The 22,378-nt window shown below is 33.0% G+C and overlaps 1 protein-coding gene across 1 annotated transcript in view; it reads right to left on the bottom strand.

The window, feature by feature from the left end:
- The window catches only part of NEK10 (NIMA related kinase 10), a 79,698-nt gene extending 57,690 nt beyond the window's left edge, over positions 1–22,008 (bottom strand). Inside the window, exons 1-21 of the mRNA XM_065753473.1 lie at positions 21,931–22,008; positions 21,559–21,619; positions 20,294–20,424; positions 19,740–19,838; positions 17,639–17,723; positions 16,809–16,850; positions 15,144–15,222; positions 14,694–14,761; positions 13,656–13,735; positions 12,565–12,651; positions 11,109–11,333; positions 10,714–10,853; positions 9,828–9,889; positions 7,940–8,017; positions 6,927–6,991; positions 5,426–5,528; positions 5,186–5,314; positions 4,455–4,592; positions 3,894–3,939; positions 2,942–3,063; positions 2,643–2,745 (exon numbers count right to left, since the gene is read on the bottom strand). Of these exons, the coding sequence (XP_065609545.1) occupies positions 2,643–2,745; positions 2,942–3,063; positions 3,894–3,939; positions 4,455–4,592; positions 5,186–5,314; positions 5,426–5,528; positions 6,927–6,991; positions 7,940–8,017; positions 9,828–9,889; positions 10,714–10,853; positions 11,109–11,333; positions 12,565–12,651; positions 13,656–13,735; positions 14,694–14,761; positions 15,144–15,222; positions 16,809–16,850; positions 17,639–17,723; positions 19,740–19,838; positions 20,294–20,424; positions 21,559–21,619; positions 21,931–22,004 (2,017 nt within the window). The 5' untranslated portion in view covers positions 22,005–22,008. The remainder of the gene's footprint in view (positions 1–2,642; positions 2,746–2,941; positions 3,064–3,893; positions 3,940–4,454; positions 4,593–5,185; positions 5,315–5,425; positions 5,529–6,926; positions 6,992–7,939; positions 8,018–9,827; positions 9,890–10,713; positions 10,854–11,108; positions 11,334–12,564; positions 12,652–13,655; positions 13,736–14,693; positions 14,762–15,143; positions 15,223–16,808; positions 16,851–17,638; positions 17,724–19,739; positions 19,839–20,293; positions 20,425–21,558; positions 21,620–21,930) is intronic.
- Between the last annotated feature and the right edge of the window lie 370 nt (positions 22,009–22,378).

The raw sequence follows: 22,378 nt of genomic DNA, 5'->3' as shown, positions 1-22,378 counted from the left end.
TAATTAAGTACTGTAACTACTTCCTTGAGTCATGGTATGGAGAATAGTAATCCCATTAATGAGGACAGGTTAAATGAGTCATATAACTACAAAAAAAAAAAAAAAAAAAGCAATGTTGTGGTTCCACAAAGCAAGGATTAACACAGAAGACTCTAGTTGTATCACTTATTGAATACTGCCTTTATGACACAGAATCAGAGAACAACAGGTCTTCTAAAAATTTGCACTGAACAACCAAACATTCTGAATTAGAAAATTAACAGGTAGCTCTGTCACAGTTTTATGATTTTTGGTATTGGTATTCCACATCTTAACATAGTGCATTGGAAGTTAAAGAGTTAATGCTCCAGCTCTATGTATCATTGATTGCTGTGGGTACATCTGTCTCAGAAGAGAAGAACTACATACCCCAGAGGACTTTGCATTGCTTTGCATTTTTCCATGATCCATTCAGAGGGAAAGATAAAAACTTCTTGCGTGTCACAAGACACAGGCTCTTTCCTTTTGGATCAACCCAGCAGTGGGTGCTCACTGCCATCTTGCCTTCAGCATTTAGCATAAGGCCTTCAGCTCTTGAGCACTCTCTCTCTCCCTCATTTCATTTTATTTATTAGCTTCAATTCCAATTATATTGTGTTATTTTGCATTCCAATATCTTATTTAGTAAATTAGCTTTCCTCCTCAGATTGTTGCTGCTGTTGTTTTTAGGCCCATCACCCTTTTCTTTTTTCCCTTTCCCCCTTCCCTGGGACGTGGGTCTGTGGGTCCCTCACTCCAACATCATGGAACCAGGCCAAACCAGCCCATAAACCATTGACAAGCTCTCTTCCAACAACTGGCATTAGCCTAACTCTTGAAGTTTCAATTGTTCTGACATATCTATGCTAGAACTAGTACATAAGACAGAATATTTGTCTCAAATCTGATATTCTGCTACTATATAATAATCCTAGGTTTCACACAGTTTCATAAAGATACTTTCTGCAAACAGCAAAAAGTTCATGCCACCCAAAAGAGCATACAGAACCCTTCACAAATCTCACTGAAATCAGATCTGAAAGATGTGAAAATAATTTCACACTGACCTCTAGGACCATCAAGACCCAAACCTAACTGAAAGTACATGCCACTGAAGAGAAGTGTGGTCTTCTGTTTTGTTGAATAGACACAGCTAGGGTTATCTAAACAGAAAGATGCCGTGCTAGAAACAAAATATTGCTGCAGTAAAACAGCTGCAATAAAAACAGATACACATTTTAAACTCAGAAAACTGAATTTAAAAAACCACTGGCCTAATCAGGATCAGACTATAAATGGCTGCTTCAATTTTCAACAAAATGTGACTTAAAAGAGCCTGAAAAAAAAAAATCTGATAATGCAAATTTAACTAATGCGTAAAAGATGCCATGGGAAACACAAATCAAGATCTTCACATCTTTCTTTCAATCCTCAGATTGAAATGAATCAGTTCATTAGGATTAAAAATTTAATTTGTATTTTCCATAAGCTTAAAAATAAAAACTTCCTCAATATCTATAGATCTTTGATAGCGATATAAAGCTTTTCAAAGTTAATTTTGGGCTTATATTTAAAAATAGATTTACACTTCTATAATCTTGTTTGGACTAGAACTATGACTAAGGTTTTATACTAAGACAAGAGTGCCCCACAGTGGCAGTATCTTGGTATAAAATACAACAACATAGTATTTTACTTTAATATTATATTCAGAGTATTTATTTTCATCATTCAGAGACAAATGTTCCATTAAATTACCTTCTTTCAAAGCTATATTACTACAAAGATTCCGAGCTTTGCAGCAACGCAAATTAATAATAAATTTAAGTATGTAACTGATCAGGTATAAATACTATAAAATCTCAGTTTTTAAACAGATTTGCCTACTATAGATCATCAATTATAGTTTTGTGGTTGGTACATGTATATGCCTACTTTTCCCATTATTTTTAAAGAAGATAAAGTAATTTTTGCATCAAGAATTCTCATAACAATTGAGTGATATTAAAATTATTTGGTTCTGTGTGATAAGTGTTAAGAAATGAAGTGGGAGTTCTTTGAGAATATTAAAAATTACAGTATCTCCACTGTTTGTAACTCTTGATGTAAATTTTAAGTTGTATTAATTCATTCAAAGAGTAAAATTTTGACATACACAAGAGTACTATTCACACACCTACAACTTACAACTTTTCATGTCCCTGAGTTACTTTCTCCACAGCACAGAAATTATAGAAATATATATCACAAATATTCATTACAGATTTAAAATCTTACTGCAATTGATCACAGAACAATTAATGGATGCTAACAGTTGTTTGGTGAAAGTGGAGAAGTACAGATGGCCATTTTACTTCGTGTGCTCATTAGCACTGGCTATACAGCCAAGCTGTCTTGACATATAACTATAGGGTTGAGGGGTTTTTTTTAGGGCAATGATCACATGATCACAGAAGCTGCAATAGTATATACTTTACAAAAGAGTATTATAACACAAAAATTTACTAGCTTCCAAGTATGGTGGCCAGTGCCTTGGAATCTGAAACCTTCTGTGAGTTTCAGTGAAGAAACTCTACTCACTTTCATTATGGGAAGTTATCTTCAAGTAAAGGAGTTCTACTTACTAATTTTAACTTTGTCTTTATCCCCCAGCATGATGTTGTTTGGAGTGAGATCTCGATGAACAATCCTCTTCTCCTTATGCAAATAACGAAGAGCTAGGCAAAGCTAACAAATAGAAAGAGCCTTTACAAAGATTCTTAATGACAATCTAAGTGAAAGCATAACAAATTACATTCATATCAGGTATTAGCATCTGTTTTAAGTACTATTTTTCTTTTTATCAGACTAACAAACATAAATTGAGGTAGTAAGCACAGGTAGATGAGTCCTGGTGAAAAAAAAAAAAAATCATGCCCCTTACTTGGATAAATATATTCCATACTCTTTCTTCTGTAAATTGTTGTTGCTTTTCCTTCAAAGAGTGAAAGTGTTCTCCTAGTGGCACCCCATCTATGAGTTCCATGACTATGTACAGCCTGTCATCTACATAAAAGAAAACTCAATTAAAATATATATTCATACAGAAGGAATTTGATAATGAAGTATGTGATACTAAAATATATTTTTACATTTTTCTCATAGTTCTATTCCTTGTTTTTCCATTTTTTCATAAACACATACAATCATAAAGGTTGGAAAATACCACTGAGATTATCTAGACTTACCATCAACCCATCCCCACAACCATTTCCCTCAGTGCTACATCTACACCTTTCTCAAAAACCTCCAGGAATGGTGGCTCCAACATCTCCCTTGGCAACCTGTTCCAATGCCTCACCACTTACTCTGAGAAGGTATTTTTCTACCTCCATCACTAGTAGAGTGCAGCCCCTCCCTGCTGCACTGCACCACAAGAACATTACTTATTTATATCACAGCAAATATAAGGAACTCCCTGCCTGTTAATCAATCAGTAATAATCATTCATTGCACACGTGTAGGTACCTAACTCTCTAAAAAGAAAATGAAGACAATATGGCTAAGCCACGCTACTGTTCATTCCACAAGTCACTAAACTTTTTCTCCCTACTTAGTATTCCGACTACAAATTTTGGCTTATAGCTCTATAGAATGAGAATTCTACACATTTACACTTTAGTTTTACTGATAGATAAACACATTTAATTATTATATCTCATCCTTTTTCAATTCTAAAGAAATATAAGCCTGTCTGAATTGTAGAAGTTCTTGAAGAAAATTTTATTGCCTACTTCTCAAATTCAATACACTCTTTCCAAAGGGTAAGCATTCCTATTGTATATTTATAATTCTTCATCATGTACTATACAGTAAGTCTATACATTTATACTTACTTTCCAAGAAGGTTCTATAATAATGTACAACATTTGGATGATAAAGCTACAATGAGGAAAGAAATTTAGTTATTTAGAATAATTAGACTGATGGCATAATATTTATAATATTTAGCTATGTAATGGAAGGAAGAATCCAACAAGGATTTATGTTTATGAACTGCAGTGCAGTAGAACTTCACTACTAACCCCAAATGCTTCTTGTAAAAACTAAAATAAAAATATATGCAATTACACAAAGATTCATAGCAACACTCCTGCTAGCATAGCCAAAGAACACTAATGATTTGTCTGTACTGTTGCAGGTTTCTTTTAATATTTATTTACAATTACAAAAACAGTTATCTTTTAAATCCAAGTATTTGTTTACAGAATTCCTGAGAAAATTTCATGCACTTCCAACAACAACAAAAAGAATCATTTGTAACAAACATCTGCACCCCTGCTAACAGTGCAGAAAGAATTTTTCCTATATTGAAAATATTTAGGTAAAAAGTAATAGTCACGGTTAATGATGTTAACAGAATGCCTGTACATTAATCTGGAGTCCATGAGACCTACCTGCTCTTTGATGATGGTTAACTCAGAGACAATGTTCTTTACACTGCTGTCTCTATCCTTTTTGTCCTTTCCAAAAGCTGGATTGTGTAAATTGATTTCTTTCAATGCCAGAAGATTTTGTCCATTACGTTTTCTAACCTACAAAAAAGATAAAACCTTTGTAAAATTGGTATAGGTTGGAAACAGATAGGATACTATTATGGCTATCATATATATCAGTTATCTAACTCCAAAACCATCTCACAAATATTGCAACCTTTGTTTATTCTGTATAGAATGCAATTAGTCAAAAGAAACAGAGCAGACAAAAGAATTTAAAAATGCAGGTTAGCAGGAAACTGGTGAGCTTGTCATCGTGTTTTAAAAAAACTTACCAGTGCCAAATGTTCCTTTTGAAATAATACTTGCTTGAATTCTGTGATTTCACACACACTTGTGAGCAATAGACAGATAAACTCCTTGTAGAGAGAAATTAGGTTTACTAGTTTTACTTCATACTAAGAAATATCTTATATTATCGATCTTATACACACAGGAAGTGAAAAACAAAATCACAGTAAACACTAAAAGAAATGGGCATCTGTTAGCAACAAGCTCAGAGGGATAATAGCCTTTTGGTAACTAATTCCACTACTGAAATTTAAAGGAAATTTGTGTTTAAAATAGGTATTAGACCCACTTCCTGAAGGTTCCTCTACAACCTCTAAACGAATACCAAAAGGGAAGCTTACCTTATATACACTTCCAAAAGCTCCACTGCCAAGGTGTTCTAAAATTGCGTAATTGCCTATATGTTTTGTAGGTGCTTTGTTCTGATTAACACTCTCAATACTTTCAGCAATTTGCTTCAATTCATCCTCCTGGTTATACATTAAATGACAAATGAGTAAATATAAAATATTTCATGCCTTTCTTGTGCTAAGTATGTGCAAATAAGACAGCTTTTCAAAGCTACAGTGTTCTTTACTTACCTTTAATAAATTCAGCTTTGATACCAGCTCTTCATAAGCACTAATATCACGCACATAATGTCCAATATCAATGAAGATTTCAAACAAGCCAGTAGGAAAAATTCTACAAAAATTTAACATTTTTATGTACTTCAGAAAGTGTTCGCTCTAGCTATTAATCTACAGCAAGTATTTATTAGTACTTAATTCGGAATCTTCTAAATGATATACTTATTCTTGAATAATGTATCAGATATTAACTTTTTTTTTTTTTTTAACTCAACACCCATATAGGATCTAAAGAAACCTTCCAAAACTAGACTAAGGCCTCCATGGATAGGGTATTGCTACAAATGCCAGTTCTCTGGACACTTTAAGCCTCTTTAAAGTCAATGCACTTTTCAAATTTCCATTTACTTTTGTATTTTTCATGCAGTATTTTACATTATGCTCGCAGTTAACTTATCTGAGCTCTTTCTACCTCTGATAGGATTAACATTTTTCTGCATTTAAAGAACCACAATATGCATTCTAGAATTTTTGTCCCAGAAAATCTACTCTAAAAGATGAAAAGAAAGGCATGTAAGCTAGCAGATACAACACAGTGTTTGATTACTGTTATTCTCAACTGGAGGTCAGTTTCTTTTTAATGAAGTGAAAATATGGAACAGAAGGCTTCTGAGGTGGGGAAAAAAAATCAAGCAGGACACATTATCACTTTAAAAACTTGACACCAACCATCAATATTGATTACAAACTGATATCCTACTCCAGTACAAAATCTTTTTTTTTTTTTTAAGTAAAAACGTGATACATCTTTTTTTGTTTGTAATTCTCAGAATTTATAATATAGAATAAAATCATACAGAAACACTGCTGCTGCCAGGCAGCTGTCATTAGCAATATGAGTATCACTCTAATCCCACAAATATAAGTGTTAGATTTTACACAGCCTTTATAGTCTACCTGGTGAAACAGCCAGCTAATTACCAAAAATGGGTAAATGATGAAAGGCATTTTCCTCTTATTGATCCAGATCTTTTTTAACACTCTTGAGTAAACTGTCTCAATGTAAAATCACTCCCTTGAGGAGGAGTGGAGGGTTGAGCAGCAAAAAAATTACATATTTATCCAGTTATCCATATTTTGCCACTATCCAGGGCTGCAAATTGCATCTGATAATCTGCAGATTAAAGTATGTTTTTATCTCCAGTGGTCTTAAACATGTCCTCAACATATTTTAAATTTTAAACCTTGATTCACAGGGGAGGAAAGAGGCCCTACAGACCTAGGTTCTCTGGCATGCATGGCAATAGAAGTCCCCACACTGAACATCATCATCTTGTAGGCTGGCACTAATGCAACACAGCAAAATCTATCTGTGATTGTAGACTGGACAGAAGTTCCTGCAACTTACTCTTTTTGCTGAAAACTGGCATTTAAAAACAATATCTTTCTGACTGGAATGATACCTTCTAAAAGGTATTGTAATGGTGTTTCACAAAACATTTTGTTAGTATACCTTTTGAAGATATGTCGATTTCTTTCCATACTGAAGAGAAATCTCAGGGCTCTGAAAGCATAGCACTACAGTTGGAAAAGCTAAAATTAATAACAAATCTATGCACAAATGGAAAAGCCAATTATAAACATCAGGGATTCCCAACACATACAGTACGTTCTGCTCTTAAATGTCTAGGTAGATTACATTATTAATATGATAATGAAAAGAGTAAAAACAGATTTTTAAGTACATCCTATTCTTTAAAAGTAGGCAGTATTACTTAGAGAAAACAAAGAGTGGAGAAAAGTTTCTTAATTATCTCTGCTGAAGAAAGTTTATTTGTAAAACATTCACTAACACGTAGTTAACACATACACTTTCTTCATGTAATGCATCTTGAATTCTCTGTATCTAGAGTTATTTTCTTTACATGCTACACAATATATCTAATCAAAGAAAGATGATTATGACGTAAATCAAATGGAAATAAGATATTGACATCTGAAACAGTGGAAATAAGGAAATGCCTCTAACAACTGAGAATTAATCTCTTTTAAAAACAAGAATCATTCTACACTTACTTGCTTATATTTATCTTACATTAAAGTTTGCTCTATTTCATGTGAAGTTTTCCTGTATTTAACTGCTGCAGTAAGATGCACCAGAAAGAAGCAGAAATTAGTACAACATAAAGTCTTCACTTAATGCCAATGAAGACCAAAGCACACAAGAAGATCTAATGTTGAGAAGCCTGAAGATTTAGGGGAAAGACTATCAATGGAAAAATATTAATTTTCCTTTACACCATATAAATTGTGAGAAACAAAGTAGGTCAGAATAGAGTACCATAAGCTGAATAACAATTGTGTGTTTACTTCTTGGAGCATTTATTATTGCTGATTTTGTTTTATTTCCTCTTCAAGTAAGATGTCCATTGCACTTTAAAACAAACTTTTAAACCACAAAACAAAAGCAAAAATCTCAGGAACTGTTTAGGAATTTCAACGTGCAATTATAATGTAGGAAGTTACCTGTAATAAATAAGCTTTGTCAGCATTCCTTTCTTTGTCCGGTAAAATCAGTTTTGCTATTATATATATTCCATTTGCCTGGAAACAGAGAAAGGTCAACATTTTTATTCATGGTTTCTGTGCAAAGGAATGCTAGAAGTCATTGTTACTTCAAATAAATCAGAATCTAATACTGTCTTGCAAAATCTCAGCCTTCTACTGCATACTGGATTTATAAGCTGAAATAACTTAAACATACGTAAGAATGAAACCATTCTAACACTTAAACAGATATCACAAAGACAGTTTTGCATGCATACAATGAGGCAGTATCATAAGCTGGAGAGACATCAGACATGATAGTTTGAGTGAGTCCTGATGTATCTGTTTAAATTTCACAAGGTAGAGTTAAGCTAAGATTTTAGACAGCGCAGTTGTGCCACTGACTGATAAGCACATTCTGGTCTGCAGATTTCTAATGAGGCTGTAAGTTCAGACAAAGACAGCGGATGGACAAGTAGAAAGCAGCTACAGCAAAAGTAAATGGTACTCAATGGCCTGAACCAAGATTCTTTTGCCTCTATAATAAACCTTTAGAGGATATCTAGCCTGACAAAATTCTACACAAGCCCCAGTAATAAACAAAAGTGATGCAACTCTTCTGCTGCTTCTAACCTGAGTCTCTTCATCTTGTTCACTCACAGTTATAACAGCAGAGAAAGAAACAAGACTGAAAATGGAAGTGGCTATTGTAGGGTGGAAATCCAGTTGCAATGAAAATAGATAAAACTATGTTCAGATTTGTATGGTGGATGTCAGTTGGTTTTGATGGAGGGGAACATCTCTGTCTTTTAACAGGATGAGTGAGGAATATGCTAAGACTGAAAAACCTTACTTCCAGCTTGCACAGTGTTGCATTAACCTTAAGGAATTTTAACTGACAGTACAGTTATCACATTTCACTGGGGCAATTTAGAAAAACCCTGATCCATGTTAAAATCAGACTTCTACTTCCTAAGTCACTTAAGAGTCACAATGTTTTTAAAATATAATTAATGTAAATGAGAGACATTTTATTTCTATGAAACCAAATCAGACTAAAACATGAAAAGCTATGTTGTTCAGATAAAAAGTTAACTAAATTATATCGTTTAATGACAATTTTAGCAATAAATATATAACATTTTTCTTAGAATTACTTCCATTTCATTTTGCCTGAACAATTATTTTGACATATACATGAACTTTTTTTTATCTAATATATTCAAGACTCTGTTCTCTTAATTCCTTTTAGAAATACCTCTAGCTCTAGAATTTTAAGCTAATATGTGGGTGATGGACTTTAGCTGGAATTATTGTTCTAAATATTTATGTCTTTGGCAATGCATGCCATACATTTCAGAGATTTTTAATAACAGTTTTCAGAACCATAGCCTGAACTGATTAAAATATTACACTGTAAAATGCACATCCCTGCAGATGGAAATATCAGACTCTGAAGAAAATGGAATTTTTTCTGTGAAAGAACACAAAGCTCAGCTGCACAATTGGGAACTGGGAGTTTGTATTTCTCAGATTGTTCCATGATGGCACTTAATAGTCTGCAGAAAAATTGCAGCAAAATCATGACAGGAGATGCCAATGAAAATAGTGCATCCGTAAAGCTGTCTATTATTATTTCAAACACCTTCATGCATACTTTGATATTTTTGCACATATTTTTGTGTTCCTACATGTATGAAAAAATATATACTATTATATAAAAAGCATACAAAAGTTATATAAAGAGATATTCTCCAATCACATTAAAACACATTCTGCTTCTTAATTAAATTATGGTGGCCAATAAGAACAAATAAGTCAAATCCTAAACGACAGTGCCTTACTTAACTGAATAAAGTCTTCCTACCTGTACTACTTGGTAAGCGTTAGTATCATTGAGCACCAGTTCAGTAATTGCAGCACAACAAGCTAGAACAAAAATTCAGAAGTAATATTTAGGGCCAGATTCACAAAGCTATTCAGATGGCATAGCAGGTATGGGCAAAATGCTCACCGTACCACTCATTCACTCCTCCTCCTCAACAGAAGAGAGGGAGAAAATAGGACAGAATAGCTCATGGGTCTAGACCAGGATATTGCTTACCAGTTATAATCACAAGCAAAATAGACTAAATTTGGGGAAAATTAATTTAATGAATCACCAGTTAGAACAGATTTGGATAGGGAGAAACAGAAATTTAAAACAAACAAACAAACACTTTCACGTTACTTCCTACTCTTTTCCCCAAAATCATCTTCACACCCAGCTCTTCTAACAAGACATCCCTCAAGCAGAACAGGGAGGATGATGGATGAGGGTTTTAGTCAGTAAATAGTTCCTCACTTTCCTGTTTCAAATACCATTCTGAAAATGTTCCACTATAATCATTTCATTACTGGCATATCACAGTAAGTTTGAAAAGAGGGAACAAAATAAAATGAATCTTAGGCTAAAAACAAATAAATAAAAAACCACAATATGTTTATACAGTGAGGAGAAACATACATGATTTCCATGTGCTTAACACTGTATCCTTTGTTCTTTTCTGAAAAAAAGTGTTGTTTAAAAATATGTGCTGATATTGCACATTTAGAAGTAAACAGAACTGAATTGGTGCTGACATTCTAGGTGGGAGTATATATACCAGCAGGTATAAATGTCTATATTTTCAATTTCAATTTTGAAATAGTTTGAATCCCTTTGCCCAAGTGTAAGTGAATGCACAACAAAGAACTCTGCCTTGTAAACCAACCTGCTTGAAGGGAGAAAGTATTTTCTTGTATCTCATCGAGACTCAAATCATCTGACAAATGAAGATGTTGAATTCTCCCTGCTGCATTTGCACTAGATAAACTTCCAACTGAAGTGCGATCAGAAACAAGATTTCTTTCCCTGAGAAAATAATTAAAAATAAATTAATTAAAAACATGAAAAACACTGTAAGAGACCAATGAAATATGTACAGTTGGAAAAAAAAAACAACAAGATCATTCAGTACATTTAAAATTGCTTTCTAATTTCTGTAGACACCTGACACAACTGAGGAAGACAAAGATGCGATTAGATAAAATGGAGACTGGTAAAATGCATCTCAAAAGATGACATATTCTCACATAACTGGCAAAATGCACACGAAAGAAAACCTACCCCTGCAATATATGAAGTAGCTGCTTGATTCCACCCCAAATCCGGATTTCCACACTAGTCTCAGGGTCTTCACAAACCTGTACCAGAATCCAAACCACACTCCACAGAAGCTTGATATGATCAGAATGGAGTAAACTGAGCAAAACTGGAACACCTTCATAAATTTTAACTTGTTCTTTGACTTGTGACTCTGCACAGAGAAGACGCAACAGCTCTGCTGTGAGCCTAAAAAATTCAGTAAAAGATTTTAACAACACCTTTCTCATTAATTTTTCTTGTCAGCAAAGAGGACAAAAAGTCAGTAAATGTTTAAAAAAGAAAATAGACCACATAATGAAAAAAAGGAGTTTAAAGAAAACTTTGTGTCAGTGGTATTACTGATACGAATAGTACTGCATGTGAAAAGTTTGTATGCAAGTGTAAAGTACACTGGTGGAAACAGAATAACCCTACAGTCTGGATTCTTCACTGGTATGATTTGAATAATACCCAATAGGACTGAACATATAATTTAAAAAGTTCCTACTAGATTTCCATTAAATTCACTGTAAATAAGATGGATTTTCTAGAGCAACTGTAGTTAAGAGATTTCCATCTCCACTTGAGACCAGAAAGCTGCATTCATGTTTGATGAAACAAGAAGATCCCTACCTGAATTTGAAATTATTTGTAACAAGCTATTAAGTCCATTAGCTTCCTGTCTATATTCAAACTCCAATTTTTCTAAAAACCCTTTGGTTTATATATGATCAAAATAATTTCCAATGCAGAAATGAAGTTAAATATTTTTACATTGTCATTATTTCCAATCATATGCAAAATAATTACATTTACATATGAGAAATCAGTAAGCATTAAATTTTTAAAACCTTCTGACTTTGAAACATGGATAGCATATGTGAAATGCCAGCTTTGAAAGTCTTTTCATTTCTTACTGAAGATACACTATGCTCAGCTAACGGGCTCAGCTGAGCTTAGAGTGTTTCAGGACCTTGACATTTGATTAGAGTGATGTGGGTTTTGACACAGCCTCCTACATAAACTACAGCAGCTACATGTATTGCAGTTTTTTACTAGTTTATAATCAACAACCCAGGAACTGTCTGAGTTCAACTTGTTTCCCATCAAACCATTCAGGTTTCAGCAGTTAAAAGAATACATCAAAACAAACAAACAAACAACAACAAAAAACTCATTTGCTGTTACTGTCTAGTAATATTATAATTTATTTGTACAGTAGAACATCATTAGAAAGAGAGTCTACAACAATTACTATGAAAGATGTCACTATATCAACTATTTACCATTACTATAACTAACAAAAAATACACAGCTTTCAGAACTTCACCCTGAGAGCATTAAAATAGCACATTATCTAATTCCTCTAAATAAACATATCTCTAAATGAGAAAGTACAAAATACTTTAACATAATTAATCTATAAGTGAACTCTCACCTTTTAGAAAGCAAATCGTATTCATGTAATATCACCAGCAAGTTCTCAACAATGGTGAGCTCACTTATCTTCTCCCTACATTCTGGACTACAAATTGATTATTCCTGGCATTTATATCAAATTAAGGTACACCAAAATCACATTGCTCTTTAATGTCATTCCTTATACATTGTTTTGACCAGCATCTCTTCCTCCAGTCTTATCTAATAATATCACAAATACTTAAAGCCACAAAGATATATTATGTCAAATCTGTCTCTACAACAATTTCCAATTTTCTCAGTACAGAAAACATAAATGTGAACATCTGAATGCAGAAAAGTAAAGATGCAAATGTATTTAATTTGTTTCATGCTAGAAATTAAGCAGATGGGATATAGGCTGAAATATTATTTCTGCTATAAATATATATATATTTTAAAGTTCATAAACTGAAATAAAAACAGAATGAAAGACATTTGGGAAAAAGAAAATCTAGAGAAAGTTATTAGTTAACTTATTACTGATATCAAGGAAGTGTATTATCCTTTTCAGTTTTATAATTTTTGTTATAATTTTTCATTTGAGTAACAAAATTGTCGTACAGGTCTGTCAGACATTAAGAATTAAGTTATTAAGAATGAAAGATGCTGTGTCATTCATCTTTCCTTCTACTATTCCCACTCACAACAGGAGTAAATAATAAAAAATTTAAAAAAGAGAAAAAAACAAATATTTTTTTAAAATGGTCATCAGAAAAGAAAGGGTACATGTACCCAAATGTTATGTATTCATTATGCATAGGCTCTGGGCACCTGATGTAGCTGTAGGTGTCCCTCTTCATTGCAGAGAAGTTGGACTAGGAGACTTTTAAAGGTCCCATCCAACTCAAACAATTCTATGATAATTTACTATACTGAAGAGTATAAGCTATTAAAGCCTTTTTAACTTCTCTTTCTTACTGCTTTAATGTAAAATTAAGCACACTTCCTAGACTTCTTCAGAACAAAATTTCATTTTATTCTTTTTTCTTAAAGAAGTCTTCCACAGAAGCAGCAGTTTTAATATTACATCAAGACAGAACATTAAAGTGCTTACTGTGAACAGCCTACCTTTCTGCTAAGCTAATCAGGGCAAGGAGAGCACCCAAAAGCACATTTTTGTCTCTGGCACATAACAAATTTACTAAAGTCTAGAAAATACAGAACAAGATAAATGAATGTAAACTTTACATTTTCATTTTATCATTCAACCATAGAAAGAATTATGTACTGAACAGTCATAAATTTTGAAAATAAAGATAAAAATGTCTAAAAGAATGCAATAGAAGATTCAGAGACTTTTAAAGTATGCTCCAGGTACATTTAAATACACCAAGACTTAGAACAAGCAAAAATGTTTCACTTTTTAAGGATGTATCTCTTATGACTCTTACAAGTATCTGTCCAATTTAATGTAACCTTGTCATAACTGTTCTGTGCAAAACATTTCAGAACTCTGAATCAAGGCCTCCTGATGTAAAAAACTATTTTTAAGCCTGTATTTAAAATTATACAGTACGTAATTGAAAACCTCATATTTTGTTAAATATGTATATCATAGAAAAAATAATATTTGTCTAGATCTTCAAAAAATAGTAAAATTACTATCTAATCATAATTGCCAACTGCAGCACAATAGAATCACAAATCACAAGTTCTACTGATTTTTCTCTAACTTCACTGAGCTTGGCCAGAAAGCAGCAATAAAATACATTGTGAACAACCTTTCATTGACAGTAATCTCTAGCAAGGTTGGCACACGGTGTTGTCTAAGTGAATAATCATAGCAGAAATTTCAAAATAAGTTCTGAAAAAATAATATGTAGTTCAGGACAGTGTAAACTTGACTACCATTTAGAATTTGGAATTGGTTTATTTGAAACATTTAGGACATAATTACCTTGAATGACAAATAACCATGTATTAGGTCATTTAAGTCATAAACAAGAAAAAAAATATACTAACTCATACCAAGAAAACAGAATTTAGATTATCTTACTCTACAAACTTAGTATTATAAGGATTTTAGTGTCAACTAAATCTGAAGTGGATAAGGCATTTAGTTAAGTAGATAATTGCTTTTGATAAGTAAATTTACAAAGTTCTTACTTTATGTGCTCCACTTGCTATAACCTGTTCTCTTTGATTTTTAACAGCAGCAATCTTCTGAAGAATGTCTATGGAACAAAGGGAGTCACATCTTTCAGAGTTTTATCACTTAGCATTTTCCATTTTACTAATTTCATAATAAAGCAAGAGTAAGGTATTTGAAACACGATTATCTTATGCTGTTCCATTTCAAAGAGCTATTAATTTCTTAAGACACATTACACATGCATAGAGACGAGACATGCTGCTCCACAAAAATTTCAGCTATCTTCATATTTTTATGATGAAGTCTACAATGAATCTAGTAATATCTTAATTACTGATCATTTCAAGCATTTTCAATGTTTTTAAACATCATATTAAAATATTCTAAGAGCACTTTATTACATTCTTATTAACTATTACATTAATAAAACTTTATTAAATAGTTATGTTAGTGAAATCACTTACATGTCATGTTGACCAACTTGTCTACATTATACTTCTCTTCTCCACAATTTAGATAGCCATTTGCTACTGTTTCCATACACTACAAGTGGGGAAACAGATTAATTAGTTAATTAATTCGCAGGTCTAGGGTGTTATGTACAGTAATAGCCTGCAGGTGGTGCATCTGTTTCACAAAAAAACATTAATGTGACACTTTTGCTGTGAAAGTTGTCAGCGTACTGGAGAGATCTTATAAGAATTCAAAATCAAATGTAAAAATTACACCGGTGGAAAATCCACTGAACACCACCAATTACAAAGGCATTATTTTTAGGGGCAAAATTCCTTTCTTACAATCTACTCGAGTTTGAAAAGAATTTTCTGTAGAATTTAATTATCACTTGATGTTCCTCTTCACATACTTTTCCATAAGCATCTACTATTGGCCACTATTTGGAAAAGCTAGTCCACAGGCTCAGAGTCTGCTCAGCATACACAATAGTGACTGGCAGGTGCAGCTGGGGGTGTTGAACACGTCCAACAGGTGGGAAATGATAGTCCACCTTTTTTTAATATCCCTAATAACTATATAGTGGAGCATAATCACCAAGAAATTAAAATTATCACAAGGATGCAATCTCTGTTAGCACACAAACTCATGATGAGATTCTCAGTATCACTTACATATCTATACATACTGGTCTTAACATATTTTTACATACTGTCAAAATCTTCAGTGTGGTGGCATTTTGTATTCTCCAAAGCACTGCATAAGTAATCTACATCAATATCAAGCATGTAATACAAAGAGACTAGAATTACAGCAGCAGTACACTACTATGTAAAGTATTATTTGTAATTTGTGCTTTGCACCAGCATACCTCAAAGGACTTGAGAACAGTTCTCTATCTGAAAGCTTATCACCAAAACCAACCAAACTACTTGAACGAGAACTATATTAAAAACACATAATCTTTGACTCCTACGACATTAAGGGCATTTCAGACAGGTGACTGCCTGAACTAGGAACTATAGCACACCATTATTTCTTTGAAATACAGGTGGCACTGTAGATATTAATGAACAATGATTGCATTACGAGAATATACATTTGTTTGCACAAAATATGCAAATCATGATTTTCCATGAATGCAAACTCCTAACAATAAGTCTCAATTTCAAGCATATTTAAGATATGCCATATTTCAGTGCTACATGGGCAGCTCCCATTCATTGAGGAACAAATGTTAAAATCCCCAAGGAAATAAAAACTACAGCAGTTGATTATCGATATTGTTCACAGATATCAAACTGTTACTCTTGCTGTGCTTTTACCTTTGAGAAGTCATTTGCTTAATTTCAGGAGACTTTTAAACATCTTCCTTCATAAGTCTACAGTTTCTTTTGACCAAACCAATTGTGCTGACTTATGTAATTCTTTTGTCAGTACAGGAGGCATTTGTTAAACCTCCTAATGAAGTCTTGGGTTAAATGCTGCTATGTTATAAGGTCAGTTGTTTTATGCACTAGTGAAGAAGTACATCAACTGCTTATATGCTAACAGAGGAATACACTTCTTTCCAAAAAACAAAAGCACACTTTCACCACTTTTTACAGTATATTTTATTCCACTCATAACAAACAAGCATACAACACTGTAGGCAAAAATTCCAGGAGGAATTTTACCTGAGCTAGGTTTTCAATCCCACCTAAGCTGGAGAGTATTTCCTAAAATGAAACAAACAAATGAACAAAAAAATAATTAAAAGAAAATGTCACAATAGAGAAAACACTGCAACAAGAGATACTTGAACCTAAGTAGCCTGATCGTTATGAATGTTGAGAAATCTTAATTCCAGACACCAAAGTCAATGGATTTGGGATACGCTTAGCAATTTCAGAGTTTAGAATTACTTACAATAATTAGATAAATAAAAGTACAGACATGAAATCTGTAAGGTTCTACAATCAGAACAGTAGTGTAATCACAGGTACACATTAAAAAAAATACATGAAAACAAATACCTAACAGATGTCTGGGGTTCAGTCTTTTTAATAACAGCTGTAATTGTCAGAAAAATATATTTTTTTTTATAGCAGTTTCTAATTCAGAGATCTGAACTGCTTGAAGGAATAGGCAGCTTTCAGTTTTGTTCACTTGTTATGTTAAGGAAGTTTTATGTATTTACACACAGAGGTAAAGTATGTAGTCCATGGCAATGGGCAATGCCCAAATCATCTGCTATGGAAATCTGAAGGTCATTTATTAGAGTTAGCAACACCAGAAGATACAAAACGTATTAAAAATTGAGCAAGTTATCCAATAACAATGAGAGTGCACATGTGCAATCTGTTGTGGGGTTTTTTTCAGACATAGAAATACAGGTGTATACATATATACATATAAAATATGCATTCATAAGAATGTACACATTTATACATACATTTAACAAAACAACCATAAACATGATGTTTATACACATTCTCTTATTCAACACATATTTTGATATACTGACCTGATAGCATGGATCCCTTATTAATAATCTCAGGCAAATTAATACTCTAAGAAAATGGATGGATGGAGCTTGATTAACCCACTCCCTGTAAAAGAAATATCCAAAACATGAGCCAAATACAATAAACAAGTACAAACACACTTATGCAGAAGATTATGATTCAGGAAGCAATTGGCTATAAGATTATTGGCCTGCAACAACTTAAGAATATACGCCACCATAGAATTCTATGCCATTCTGTGTAATTCTTTACCATTTATATTCAAATATTGTGACAAACTTAAAAAAAAAAAAGTTCTTGATACAAGGTTGTATTTCCTTATAGAATTTCCTCTTTTATGTTTTGGCATATAGTTCAACACCAAGACTTGACAGAAAATACAAAGCATCCAGGGACAGCAGTCCTGCACAAATACCAGTAAGAGAAACACTATTTCCATTGTCTGTTGAAGGTAGATGTCTCTATTCTCCTATTTAAATAAACGTAAAATCAGGTATCTTCAAGGTTTTTTTGTTGTTGTTTTCACTGAGAGGACAGAATCTGTATCTGGGCAAGTTTCCAAGGAACAGAAGTGTACGTGATATGGCAGTTCTTAATTTATCATTTGCAGTTGGGAATGATGCCAATGGCTAAACATGCTTTGATAAAAATAAATGTTTTGCAAATAGATACTAGCAAAATTTCAGCCCTGCCATGCCAACATTCCATCCAAAATAATAGTATTTTTCATTATGCTTCCATATTTGGCCACTTCAGAAAAGTGCATAACTTTCACGGGCAGCAATCATATACTGACAAGCAAAAGTTAGTATGTCAGATTGGGAAACTGTTTTCAGCTCACATTATATGGGGTGTTAAAAGTTGTTCTTTCAAAACATTTTGATTCTTGACAGTTAATATCTTCAATTAAGCAAATAATTTGTCACGTTTCTGTGCAGAGACAGTAATTCTCTGAACCTGTTAAACATTTGCAGGGCTCTTCTACTATAGGTACATTTACATTCCACATTACAGGAGAACTTAGTATAATATTCAGCATATGCCAGCAGGATCTTTTTTCTGCCTGTTTAGTTATACTTCATACCCAAGCAACTTAAGCTAAGCTGACTGCCGTTTCACAGGTTTTTTTGCCAACAGAACCATCTCCAATCAGGACTTCTGCCAACACAGTGAAGTTGTTAAGCGGGTGTGATGGACTTTTTCATTTTACTTTTTTTTTTTTTTTTTTAATCCCAATCAACTTTTTCACCTAAAAAGCTGTGTAATGCAGGCCAGGGACACAGCTTTTAATATTCTGACACACTGCAGTGACAGCAGTTCCAAAGACAGGAAACCAACATGATGGAATATTTACAAAGGGCATCTAAATCATTTTGGAACCATAGTTAAATTCTCAAAGTTAAGATGGTTCCTCAGTTTAATCTGCCAAGGGGTCAAAGCAAACTAAGCAAATTTTGTGATGGCTTTCAAGTACATCTGTAAAATCAATTCATTACATATTAGCATATTTAAATGATCTAGGATTCCTCCTTTAAGATTTTGCACTGAGAATTCTTTATAAAATGTATTTGATATTCAAAAAGGAAAAATACAGCATATAGCAGTGGTAAACATAAATAGAAATCCTGAAATTCTGAGATTCTTTTCAGAAAACATTGTTCTCTACCCCTCTATATTTGAAGATCTTGCAATGTTTTCCTACTCATTCAAATGACAGCAGCATAAGAAACAGGTTTTTCTATAAAACACAAATTAAAAAATCAAAACAAGAAAATTATTTAGAATAACGAACTATAGATAACAAATGATCAAAAGAAACACAGCAGTTGTTATAACTTTGGTCATCCAAATTTCAACAAAATACTCCATCCCTCCTTCTTCACTCCCAGCCACCCAAGCATTTTGTCTTCAAAGCTAATACTTAAAATGATCATTTAAAAATTATATCCGATTATGTAAAAATATGAAACTACTAGTTTCCACACAGAGACTATCCTTGAAAGATATATACCAGGACTTATCCATGCATCTTACTTCCTTGATTAAGGCAAGAAAGAGTGATCTCTCCTCATTGGAGATGAATATGCTTAATATACTGACCTGCAGTTAAGTCTGTTCTTAATTAAAGAGGTAAAAATATCTTGAAACAGCTTATGTTTAGGATGTTTACTAAAATTTCTCTCATTCTTGTAGGTCATGCTAATGGGGGGAAAAAAAAGAAAAAAAAAAGGAAAATGCTGAACTGGTAATTATCTTTCAACAAGCCAAAACTTTACACTAATAAGAAAAATTAAGAAATGTCATACAATACAACACTTGCAATAGGATAACACAATTTCAGATTTCCAGAGAGTAATAATCTTGAAGAACAGTCTGTTTTGCATAACCTGAGGCTATTTTAATGTTATAGTATGAGCTTTCCAAACAATCCATTATTTTATTTAAATTGAATATACTAACTTTGCACAGCTCACTCCACTGAGTGGAAGCGTTCTCAAACTTACAAAGCAAAGATATATTGGTTTAAAAAGGTAAAAGCATGAAACTACCAGTAACAGACACACAAGTATGAACAGCTTCAACAACTCAACAAGTCTAAGACTAAGATGTTCAGAAATACAACATGGTGTCATCATACTGGCTCTTTCTTTTACCTGAAGTTTTCAAGTTCAATAGCTTCAGTTGATTCTTGCCATTGATCATGAAGTTTTTGTCCATCACTGTCAACATTTTGCAGAGATCTTGTTATGCTGATTAGACCATTTTCAAAACGTATAGCTGAAAGCTAAGGAGGAAAGAGAAGGTAATCATGAGGCAAATGGTGTGTTTGAACAGTCTTACAAAAATGCTAACAAGCAATACTACCCTTTCTCAATTTCTCACTTGAGCTATAGATGCTGTTAAAACTTCAATCTTTAACTGCCACTGTACAATACAAACACATACATCACATAATACAAAAATGAAGTGATAGAAAATTGATGCAAAGTAAGGTTGGAAAACAAATACCTAGAAATATATAAAATGTAAAGAAAGTTGCCTTTTAAAATTTATAACAGCAATGCTCAAGGGAATCTCCAACTTATACATTATTTATTTGCACAGCCTCCATACTTCTTTTAGGTTGTAGAACTCATTGTTTCAGCTTTCTGCTCAGAAGCAATTCATGCCTCTACCCAGTAAAGGAAATGATTTACTCCTGTATTCCATGGACATTTCCCTAAGCTCTCTCATATTCTTTTTACAGAACAGAAATAGATAAATTGTTTTGGTATCCCCAGGACTCACACCTATCTTCACATGTTGGTTTTCATTGCTTGAAATGGCAAACACAAGCTTCAACAAGTGAGTTGAGGTGAAGATTTTACAATACCCTAACAGTTTCATGCACTGATATTTATGCCCAGAAGATTTTTAGCTGAACTGTTATTCTCTGAAGACGGTATGGTTAAAATGCAGATTTTTTTTTATTTTCTGTTCTTTATTACTCTTAATTTATTACATTATTTTATTAGATATTGTAACTAATAAATCCCTAATCCTACCTTCTACTGAGATTTTAGAAGGGCATGGAAGAAAATTAATACACAAGGTTACTTGACTGTTAATAGCTGAGTACAATCTGTTCAAGACTGTAACAAAGGAATATTTTTTCTGATTTAAATAATGATTATGGCAGAGTATAACAGGATTTGGCTCAGTTCCATTCTTCCATCCTTTCTAAGTAGGATTTATCCCACAGAGAAGCATTAATATTGCCAAGGGAGAGGAAAAGTAAAAGGATACCACAACCACCACACAAGATTTTACTAACACTTTAAATCATAATGAAACACAAGCATCTGCTACAAACCATAGTCAACAATATTTGTGATTATACAACTCTACAGTATGTTTAATATCAGCTACTGAAAAATACCTGTTGTTTGCTCGATGGAGCATCTAAGAGAGACTGAAGTCTTTTAAGGTCAGCATAATCCCTAGAATAAAACACAATGGCATAATATATATGTTAGTAGTTGCACAGAAGTACTTCTTAAGAGTGAAGAAAATCAACAAATGATACTGACAGAAAATAAATTTGTCTAGTGCCCTCATTTTGCATTGAAAAGAATTTAGAACTTCTCCAGAATGCCCTAAATCAACAAAGGTGTAAATAAACTCTGTGACCAGAGTAACAGTTGTCATGTTTATACTGCATTTCAAATTAAGGCATTCTGCTTTGGCAGCTAGTGCAAATTCCACACGGGTCCTGCTGAAGTTCAAACAAAGTCAGGCATCAGTGCTATACCTCATAGAAATCCTAGGAGGTTTTGCATCTGTTGCTTTTTCTGTGCTCTTCAACTTTTTGTCCTGATCAGGCATTGTGTATCACTCCTACCATCACACAGCTGAATAACTCATTTCCTTAAAAATAAAGAAGATAGTTATATCATTGCAGCATTAAGCAACAAATGTCTATGTACAAAACTAAAATAAAAAAACAGCTCTAGCATTTTCTCAACATGAAACCTTAGGTATTACAAGAGGATATCCGTTAGAATTCCAGATAATGTAAAATAATAAAATAATAAATGTAAAATGCAGAAGCCTTATTTTCCCAACTGATTTTTGGTGAGGGTAAATAATACTAGCTGTATTGTAGCTGTATTGTGCTTCCCTTTCATTAGTGTTTTTCCTCTTCTTGCTTATTTTTTACCATTTTTTCTCACAATGGCTTGTTTATACTACAGTAGCAC

This window comes from Cyrtonyx montezumae, unplaced genomic scaffold, assembly GCF_038088225.1.
Source record: "Cyrtonyx montezumae isolate F1298 unplaced genomic scaffold, pur_monq_1.0 scaffold_8, whole genome shotgun sequence".
Classification (NCBI taxonomy): domain Eukaryota; kingdom Metazoa; phylum Chordata; class Aves; order Galliformes; family Odontophoridae; genus Cyrtonyx; species Cyrtonyx montezumae.
This window is presented reverse-complemented; position numbering and strand designations above follow the sequence as displayed.